At 35.0% G+C, this 11,065-nt stretch overlaps 2 protein-coding genes across 2 annotated transcripts; one reads left to right on the forward strand and one right to left on the reverse strand.

The window, feature by feature from the left end:
- Positions 1-1,381: 1,381 nt before the first annotated feature.
- On the forward strand, positions 1,382-3,810 carry LOC102603286 (uncharacterized). The gene has a single exon (XM_006349451.2). The coding sequence runs from the start codon at positions 2,104-2,106 to the stop codon at positions 3,604-3,606; it is 1,503 nt and encodes a 500-aa protein (XP_006349513.1). The 5' UTR covers positions 1,382-2,103; the 3' UTR covers positions 3,607-3,810.
- A 1,778-nt stretch (positions 3,811-5,588) lies between these two features.
- LOC102603624 (heat shock cognate 70 kDa protein 2) lies at positions 5,589-8,931 on the reverse strand. The gene is made up of 2 exons (XM_006349452.2): positions 8,628-8,931; positions 5,589-7,465 (listed from the first exon to the last, which is right to left on the reverse strand). The coding sequence occupies exons 1-2, from the start codon at positions 8,839-8,841 to the stop codon at positions 5,736-5,738; spliced, it is 1,944 nt and encodes a 647-aa protein (XP_006349514.1). The 5' UTR covers positions 8,842-8,931; the 3' UTR covers positions 5,589-5,735.
- Between the last annotated feature and the right edge of the window lie 2,134 nt (positions 8,932-11,065).

The following is an 11,065-nucleotide window of genomic DNA, read 5'->3' on the forward strand; positions in this document are numbered from 1 at the left end:
CAAATCCCTCCCCCCCCCCCCCCCACCCACACCCCTATGTTTCAATTAGTATGTAACACTATAACTTTCTATATATTTGAGTTACTCTTAATTATCATATTTGTTTGATTAATTGAGTTTTTATTATTTATTTTTGTTAAAGAAATTTGAGAGTCAATAGTGCTAATTCGGCAATTTCTTTAACGAATTGTTCTTAATAGATTAGCCTTTTGTATGTCAAGGTGAGTAAAACTAAGTACAATAAATAAATAGGGTTGTACAAAATTTGGGTCAAATAGGTTGTTGGAAGTTCAGATTATTGATTTATCAGTTTTATAACCGTTCAAACTCCTATAGTTATTGGGTTTTTTGTTTGAATCTTGTTTTGACTACTAATTCTTAACCGTTTAACCATAATTCTGATGAGAAGTAAACTTATATTTTTATTCTCACATATATCTTACCGGAAACATTTTAAAAATATTTATCATGAAAATGTTATTAATTTTGTATCCATATAATTTCCTGCTTTTAAGATATCTCTCTTCAATAAACTTACATGGAAATGATTAATACAACCTTATTTATTAATAAACCCATAATCAAACTATTTATAATTGATAATTGATAATCAATACTTTGATTTATTAATTCGTTATCGATTTTGCATATTATAAACACGATAACCAATACCATTTATATTTGAACCGTACCGACCAATACCCTAATGTCAAATTTGTTGGAAACATAAATAATACTAATCTAAAAATGAAGTAGAAAACTTCAAATTGTACAAGCAACTCACCACACACCAACCCCCAATTTATAACTTATCAATCCTCCTTCTTCTTTTTTTTCTTTTAATCATGTCTACGTTATTTGTATTAAAGTTTAATTTATTTGAACTCCTATATAAAATTGAAAATCGTACTCTCTATTAAGAATTTTTTTATAGTTTGAATTTGAACTCGAGACTTGTGATTAAGAGAAGAATAATCTCATTCATTGCACCACATTCCGTTGTTATTTATTTAGTTTGCATTAGAATTTTGATTACATTCGAATCGCGCACTGCAAGACTCATTTGAAAGTGACGCTTACAACTTAATTTTCTCCATACTAATGCTCACATCCAAAATCTCTAATTAATGATAGAACAATTCCACCACTGCACCACGATCAACGATCTTATCAATCCTCTTTGAGTTTTTACCATCCCCACTTTTCATCTACCCCACCCCCAACCCCACCAAAATCAGTCCAAAAAAGCACCGTCACCGTTTTGAGTAACGGTGACAACTGTTGTTGTTCCAGATGAACGGTGATGATTCTTGAATCATCATTCATTTACGGTGTTATCTAGTACAGGGTATTTCTGTTTACTTCACTTTGTCACCAGCACCAAATACCAAACTGCATTTGTTTATGGTGTCCCCTTTTTTTCCTTTCTCTATATTTGTGTCACTTTTCTTCTTCATTTTACTCATGTAAGTTAAGTGTTTGTGAAAATTCCTCAAAGAGATAGTAGAAAAAAATTTGAAGGATGAGGATGGTAAGAGCCATTGATTCTTCAGAATGTCCTAGTATTTGTGGGTTCTTGGTTGTTGAAGCTTATCCTAAAAGGTACTCTTCCAAGATCCCTTCTGATTTAGTCCTTTTCTTGGGTCTTGGATTCATAGATTGGTAATACTATACATTGAAAAAGATACACAAATTATATTATATAGTTCTGTTCTGTTTATTAGAGGTGAAAAAAAGGGTAATTTGGGGGAAATAAAGATTATGGGGTTTGCAAGATTTACTCAGTTTCTCTCACCTGTCTTTGGAGGGTTTAATGAGATTCTTGGGTTAGGGTTGAATATAGTCTTCATCTAGTTTTTCTTTTGACTTTTATGGTATTTTTAACTATTTTGTTGTTTGGGTTTTTGAGGGTTTGTAGTTATGTGATGAATAAGTAAAAAGGATTTGATGGTGGTGTAAATGTTGTTGTTGTTGGGATTAGTATGATGGATGTGTTCCTTGTAAAGATTGATTTTTTTTCAAGAAAGTTCATTTGGGTACTTAAGAATTGGAGCTAGGATTAGTAATAAGAGAGTCCCTATTTTCAAGGGAGAAATTTGTGAAATGGTAGATACTCTTCTTACAACTTTGTCAATGGAGAATCATCATCCTTCAACCCTTTTGTCCATGGATTCCAGTGCTTCTTCTTCACATGATGAATTAGACCTCGAGATGAATCGCCAAGTTGTCATAACTCGTCCCCCTGATATTAATTTGCCCTTATCAGCTGACCGTAGCTCGCCTACTCAGCCGTGGAATGATATTCTTGATGTTGGGTTAGGGACACAGATCTATGAAACTGAAACTTTCCTTAGTGTGCCTAAAGTAGGGAGGAAATGTGCAAAACGTGTAGATAGCATCTGGGGTGCTTGGTTTTTCTTTAGTTTCTATTTTAAGCCTGTTTTAAATGAGAAATCTAAGGCTAAGATGATCCGGGATAGTAATGGAATTTCCGGGTTTGATAAAAGTGATCTCCAGCTTGATGTTTTCATGGTTCAACATGATATGGAGAATATGTATATGTGGGTATTCAAGGATAGACCTGAGAATGCATTGGGTAAGATGCAGCTACGGAGTTACATGAATGGGCATTCTCGACAAGGGGAACGTCCATTTCCGTTTAGCGCTGATAGGGGTTTCATTCGATCTCATAGGATGCAAAGGAAGCATTACAGAGGCCTATCAAATCCTCAGTGTGTTCATGGTATTGAGATTGTGTCGTCTCCCAATCTCATGGTTCTTGATGAAGAAGAGCGCAAAAGATGGAAGGAACTCACTGGTAGGGATGCGAACTTCACTATCCCACAGGAAGCTAGTGATTTCAGTACATGGAGAAATCTCCCCAACACCGAATTTGAGCTTGAGAGGCCGCCTCCGCCAATAAAGAGTAACCCACATTCCAACTCAAAGAAACTGCTTAATGGTTCTGGACTTAATTTGTCAACTCAGCCGTCCAATCATAGCAATGGAGACGCAATGGATCTACTACCTGTCAATGGCAAAAGGAAAAAGGACTTCTTCTCAAATGGAACTGAAGAAGAGTGTTATCTGCAAGTGAATCCTCCTTCCTATCAAATTCCAGACCTTGAAATTCACCCAAACGAACCGAATTGGTTAAATGAATTTAGTGGGGTGATGAGGGATGCTTATGGCCCTGTTACAGCTGCGAAAAGTATCTACGAAGATGAAGAAGGTTATTTGATCGTAATCAGCTTGCCATTTGTAGATCTTCAAAGAGTGAAAGTTTCATGGCGGAACACACCCACACATGGGATAATCAAGGTGTCTTGTTTGAGCACATCTCGGATCCCGTTCATCAAGAGACAGAATAGGACTTTCAAGCTTCAAGTTTCATCCTCAGAACACTGCCTTCCAGGAGAGTTCGTACGAGAAATTCCTCTTCCAGCTAGAATTCCTGAAGATGCTAAACTTGAAGCATATTATGATGAATCAGGAACGGTGCTTGAGATATTGGTGCCAAAAGTTCGCGATGGTCCAGAAGAAGAACATGAAGTTCGGGTTTGTCTCCGTCCTCACCTTGTTGGGAATGACCTGATGTTGACCTAGACGCGTACTGGGAGAAATGCATAGGTGGTTGTTAGGGCTGGTGCTTCGTTCAGCACTGACTTTGTATTATCTGTAGTGTGGTTTTAACGAAACACACAAAATGTTGTGGCTGGCAGTTATCTTGACTAGTTTTTATTGTAACAGTTTGCTATGAAATTTCACCAGTTGGTTTATTAGTATAGCCACTAATATTGTGTTCATCTATTAAATTCATAGCAATTCGGTAACTTAACAAAAAGAAGTATCTGGTTTTATGACTTCTTTTTATTGTGGGAGTTCGGTTTTTGGGCTTGCTTGCTTCTTTTCGGAAGCATGTATAATGCTGCATTGTGGTGGGATGGATAAGATCCTTCTACCCTTAAATAGTGTTAGTCTATAGAGAGCGAAAAAACGAATTGATTGGCTACTGAGTGCAACTTGATAATAGACAGCTATGGCCTATGTATAGTTTGTGTGCTCTATATGAATCTATTGTACCATAAAACTTTCTAAATAAAACCAAGGCCACAGAAACAGAAAGGTATAAGGCAGCCACAGGACATCTATCCTTGAGGCATATGCATGATACTTTCACTTCTTGTATTTATTCTTTACCATCATATTATCAAGAAGGCATTTTTTATGGTCTTGTTCATACCACAACTAAAGAACCTCACTTGATAGCATGGCAAAACACAAGTTTATTCCCATCTATCCAAACTTAGGTAGACAGAGTTATTCGACATTTATGTTGATGGAGTTAGTTGAGGCCGAACACTACTATTATTAAAGGAAAAAAAATCACTTGAAAACTTTAGCAGACCCTATGTTGTGACTTGTGTGTTATCAGTTATGGACCACAAGTTCACATTGTGAAAGTCTTTGAAAATAATTTAGAGAATTAATATAGTGGACAAATAAAAATAAACAGAGACAATATAGTTTTTAGTAGTTTCATTTCTTATCCTTCCTTGCAAATTGCTAATGGGAAGTACGAGGTTACATTTGTTGTGGTCAAGATTGGTGGTGCTTAATCCCCAGTTTTGTTTTAAATCTACCAACTGAAGTCTTCATTGTAGTGTTACTATCATTTCTTAATTCCATGGTTGTTGATTATTTTTTATTTTTTTGTGAGTTGTCTCCTTTTTTGTGTGGATGCTCAAGAAGACAATTTTGAGTAAACTACTTCCTCTCAAGTCTCAACCACTAACTCAACAAATTTAGTCACTTTCTTAAGTTCCTTAATTGGCTTGGGGCATTTTTTGGGCTCCTTCATGTAAGTAATCTCTCTTGGGGACACACTACAAGAAGATGGACTTTATCTTAAGTTTTAGGACCACAAATCCACATCATGAGAGCCAATAACTCCGCGCCACATATAGGTGGACCTGATAAAGATACCTAGCGATCAAAAACCTAGTTTTCGATAAGTCTGTAAGAGTTGATTGAGACTATAATTATTATTATTTTCTAACTAATTGTTCTCTGTCTTGGATATACCTAATGGGGATACCTTCTTTTATTATAATTTCATGTTATGACATTTGTTATGCCAATTGGCATAAGGTGGCTAGGTCAAGATACTGGAAATTAGCTATTGCTGAAGTCGAAGAGGTGGAGAAACCTTAAACATTAACCTGCCCTTTCAGATTTGAGATTGTTGTTTTCTCAAATGTGACCTTGTCCTTGACCCAAATCTACATACTGATTACCAGTACACAAACAGATAATATAAACAAATTTACAATACCATAGTCAAATCCGTTTATGCAATTCTGAATTTTCACTTCACACAACTCAATTTGGTTATTGAGTTTTTGACTAATATTATCCCCTATTGTTCACATCAACCACTAAGTTTCTCAAACTTATCTAAAAACATCCAACTGTTAAATATAGATGGAAAAACTAACAGAGGGATGTTTCTGGTTGAGTTTGAGAAACTTGAGGGCTGTGAAGCAGCCATGGTAAAAGAGCAATATTTTGGGAATTCGAAATACTACTATGACATAAAAGATTATACTTCATTGCAGAAAGAAAAAGCTATTCATGAAGTTTCTGCTATAAACCAACTACTATGCAGAATCTTTGAAACAAAAATTGCAAGTATCTTACATTATGAAATAAAAAACAATATAGGAAGCACCAACTTAGTCCACCTCCTCAATCTTGGGACCAGCACCACCGCCACTAGGAGCAGGACCTTCGTCATCCATGTCACCACCGTCACCACCTGCCCCCTGGTACATTTTTGCAATGATTGGGTTGCAGAGACTCTCTAGCTCTTTCATTTTGTCCTCAAACTCTTCAGCCTCAGCAAGCTGGTTGCCATCGAGCCACTGGATGGCTTGCTCAATAGCATCGTCAATCTTAGTCTTGTCATCAGCGGACAGTTTGGATGCAATCTTCTCATCCTTAATTGTGTTCCTCATATTGTATGCATAGTTCTCCAAAGCATTCTTTGCCTCAACCTTCTTCTTGTGCTCCTCATCCTCAGATTTGTATTTCTCTGCTTCCTGAACCATCTTTTCGATCTCCTCCTTTGAGAGTCTGCCCTTGTCATTGGTGATGGTAATCTTGTTCTTCTGTCCGGTGGTCTTATCCTCAGCAGAGACATTTAAGATACCATTCGCATCAATGTCAAAGCACACTGTGATTTGAGGAACTCCCCTGGGGGCAGGAGGGATACCAGAAAGCTCAAATTTGCCAAGCAAGTTGTTGTCCCTGGTCCTTGTTCTCTCACCTTCATACACTTGAATCAACACACCAGGCTGGTTGTCAGAGTAGGTTGAGAAGACCTGCTCCTTCTTGGTTGGGATAGTCGTGTTTCTGGGAATCAACACAGTCATGACACCACCAGCTGTTTCCAGACCAAGGGACAGAGGGGCAACATCCAACAGCAAAAGGTCCTGCACCTTCTCATTACCCTCACCACTCAAAATTGCAGCTTGCACTGCAGCACCATAAGCAACAGCCTCATCAGGGTTAATGCTCTTGCAGAGCTCCTTCCCGTTGAAGAAGTCCTGCAAAAGTTGTTGAACCTTCGGGATTCTAGTGGAGCCACCAACCAAAACGACATCATGAACTGTGCTCTTGTCCATCTTAGCATCCCTCAAACACTTCTCAACTGGTTCCATACACTTCCTAAACAGATCCATGTTAAGCTCTTCAAATCTAGCACGTGTGATGGTGGAGTAAAAATCAATACCCTCGTACAGAGAGTCAATTTCAATGGTGGTCTGGGCAGTGGATGAAAGTGTCCTCTTTGCCCTCTCACATGCAGTTCTCAACCTCCTGAGTGCCCTAGGATTACCACTGATATCCTTTTTGTTCTTCCTTTTAAATTCCTGGACAAAATGATTTACCATCCTGTTGTCAAAGTCCTCGCCTCCAAGATGGGTATCTCCAGCAGTAGCTTTCACCTCAAAGATACCTTCCTCAATTGTGAGTAGAGAAACATCAAATGTACCACCACCAAGATCAAAGATGAGCACATTCTTCTCACCAACACTGGTTGCCTTCTTATCAAGACCATAAGCAATAGCAGCTGCTGTAGGTTCATTGATAATACGCATAACATTTAGCCCAGAAATAACACCAGCATCCTTGGTGGCCTGACGTTGAGAGTCATTAAAGTAGGCTGGAACAGTAACCACAGCATTCTTAACAGTTGATCCAAGGAAAGCTTCAGCAATCTCTTTCATCTTAATGAGCACCATAGATGAGATCTCCTCAGCAGAAAACTGCTTGTCCTCACCCTTGTAGTTGACAACAATCATGGGCTTATCGCCAGGACCAGGAATGACCTTGAATGGCCATAATTTCATGTCACTCTGCACAGAAGCATCACTAAATCTCCTACCAATCAACCTTTTAGCATCTGCATGGTGAACAAATTTAGGTCAACAATTAAAGAATGTTGTTTTCAAGGAACTGAATAAACAAATTAGATAATTATGTGTTTTGTTCTCCAAACAACCATAAAAACTTCAAAGGAATTTCACATAAATGTAATACATTAAAATGCTTATAATCCTACCCAAAAATTAATCTTTTCTTTGTAACAATACCATCACTAAATAACCAAGTTCTATCTGCTCATCAGGTATCATCTAATAAGCAATATGATCCAAAAAGAAAATTAATTTGTTATAAATTCAGCTTTTTATCTGAAAAATAACGAAATTTCAAAATGGCATGAGAAGGCAGAATATACATTACCTCATCTTCAAATTAATTAAGCCAAGTTAACCAAATATGTTAAGCTTATATTATATCCTGATTTACATCTTAACAAGTCTGGCAGATTTAACAAACACAATATGAACTCAGTTTTCCCCAAAATAACTGCTGTCTCTCTCTGTTACAATTTGAATTTTACTTTACTTTTAACTCCCTTTAGAAAATGTCATATCCCTTTTATAACAGCTCCGTTCTAACTTTCCAAATAACATTTTTAAAAACACCATTTTAAAGGGCTGACACAATAAAATCTGTAGTTTAAGACCCCATGATTCAAATGTCTTCATTCATTTCTTAAACTCCAAGCCAAATCAAAATCATAAATTTAACAAAGGGAGTAACTTTTTAGTGGGTAAAGGTGAAGTCACTTAATAAATAGCTGCTGCTTGCTTAACCCAAGCGAAGAAAAAAAAAGATTGGGTTTTAGACGTCCAAATAAAACAATTACTGCCATCTATTACCACTTTAAGTAGTGTTCTTCAAAGATGGTAAATAATCAAACATACGTTCATGATAAACAATCCAAGTAGTCCAAATTATAGATCTAGTTTTACATCTAATCTAACTTTAACCAATTCATAGACGCGGTACTGAACTGAAGTAACAACAGATCAACATAGCGAATTCAAATAAAAATTATAGTTCTGATGACTAAATTACTTCAAATCCACATATCGAAATCAAATCTCGAGTAACATGATGGACCTATTAAGTAGGATAAAAATACATAAAAACAAATAAAATCGCACATAACATATGATCAGAATTCTGATTTTAGAACCGCAAGCAAGAGATCTTACCGAAAACTGTGTTGATAGGGTTCATGGCGACTTGATTTTTGGCAGCATCACCAATGAGACGCTCAGAATCAGTGAAACCAACGTAGGACGGCGTCGTTCTGTTACCTTGATCATTGGCAATGATTTCAACACGATCGTGTTGCCATACACCGACGCATGAGTATGTAGTACCGAGATCAATTCCGATCGCCGGTCCTTCTCCCTTGCCGGCCATATCTTTTCGTTTAGAGTCGGCTAGTTTTTGGGGAAGAGGAGCTGAATGAAACGACGAAGAACTAGGGTTTTTCGAGAGAGAATGTAGGTGGTAAAGATGAAGGTTTTATAGTGGGAGCTTAAAGTAGATTTGTATTCTAGAATGTTCGAAACAAAATGAGTATGTCGACTACCGTTAGATCTCTAAAAGACTTTAAATTGAATTTTTTATTTAAAAAATTACAATCCAAATCAAAATAATACAATTTTAAAATTTGATTTCAAATTTATTACTCCATTAAATATTATTCTCCAAAAAGAATTTGAAGACATAATACTTATATCAATAATGGATTTCTTGACATAATAATTGATTTCTTGACGATGATGTCAAGTTAAACAATAACAAATAAAAGTAAACGGAGAGAGTAATTTGTTACTCTATTTTGATTTTGGAAGTCTAATTTTAAATTTATAATAAAAGTGAACATTCAAATAAAATATTAATGTTAAATTATCTTAATATGTATTTTCCAACATCTACATGTTTATGGTTTGACAAAAAATCGAATTCAAATTAAAAATCAAATTAGATTTTGATTATTTTGTGAGTATTTGATTCTTTTTATTAAAAAAAGGATGATATTATTGGTTTTATTAAAACAAATCAAAGAAAGAATCGAATCAGAGGAGCAAGTTATATACACAATTGTTTATAATTATATATTCAATATATCCATATTTTGTATATTATATGTTTTATTTGATCTAATTTTAATAATTAAATATAAGTAAATTTATTTGATTTTATTAAAGTTGGATCCAATTTTCCAATTTCACCTTCTTTTAATTAATAAAAAGAACTACTTAAAAAACTATATTTTTTAAATCATATTATTACAATAAATTAATAAAAACATATCTTACTTCTTAAGGAAAAATATCATTTATTTTAAAAAATGCGGAGTCAAATTTGTATTAATTGATGTAGACTATATATATTGAAAACATCCCATACTTTGTGGAAATAAAACATGAAAAGTCGTTTCATTGAAAAGTACGCCCATTTACATATCCAATTGTCGCCAGCCGACTTCACTAGTAGGCGCCTCTATTCGGTCCAATGAAAAGTTGGGGTAAACATTTTGTTTTTACTTAAGTTATCGACTGTCTCTGTCTGTATAATTTACTTGGACATCGTAATTAAGTAGTTAGTTGGTCATGTGATATTCTATCATGATATAAAATTGTGAGATATAATTAGCGTTTGGATATACGATTTCATATTGATTTCATATTATGAGATGGAAACTCATATTCTCCACAAATCATGATTTGTGATTTTTTAAATACAAAAAATTGACCCCACAAGTTTATATTTTGTTAAAATAACCCTATATTTATATCTACTAATCATTTATTTCATACGATATGTAAATAAAATTTATTATCACATCATTCCTTTTAAAAATTTATTACTCTCACCAACAAAAAATATTTATTACTTTAAATTTGATGAATACAAATGATAAAGTAGGAATTGATTTGGTGAATATAAATAAGAATGGGGGAGTAATACTTTTTTGATTCTTCATAGTAAAAAAAACTTTTCTTTCGACTGCATATGAAATGTTTAAAGCAATTTAATATGAAAAAAAATAAAAATTGGTGATGTATGTTTGATAATCACTACTTTCAATATGTTTGATTTTAGCATGAAACTAATGCACTGAGTATGTGTAATTGCACGCAAGTGAAACAAGGCATGAATCATTATGATATTGACACACAAATGAAAATTGTCATAGATTGTACAGTGGTATAGAATTATTTGCGTGAATACCAAAGGAGTTATGGTCTATGAGCATGAAAATATAGTTGTGAATGCTATTGACCAACAAATGGATCAAAGTAACAATGTTGGTTTGTCTTTTCTGTCATATGATCGAGAAATACAAGTTCAACGTGAGGAGATTGTCCGTACTATGTGGGAGAATTATATTTGTCAGACCCGAGCCTACACCCTGGACGTGGCCGACACTCGAAGACCATTGCTGATCCCCAAGCGAACCCTTATCCTGGCTGACTACAAGCGGAAGACTAACTTAAGCATGCAAAAGCTTAAAACTGAAATAAAAGTTCATAAAACTTAAATACAAACTGTAAATCCAAAGAAAACTCTGTATAATAAAAATGCAACTTTAGTCTTTAAAACATTTAATAAAATAAATGAACAGACTTCTGAA

The sequence above is a fragment of the Solanum tuberosum genome, unplaced genomic scaffold, assembly GCF_000226075.1.
Source record: "Solanum tuberosum cultivar DM 1-3 516 R44 unplaced genomic scaffold, SolTub_3.0 scf00106, whole genome shotgun sequence".
Lineage (NCBI taxonomy): Eukaryota > Viridiplantae > Streptophyta > Magnoliopsida > Solanales > Solanaceae > Solanum > Solanum tuberosum.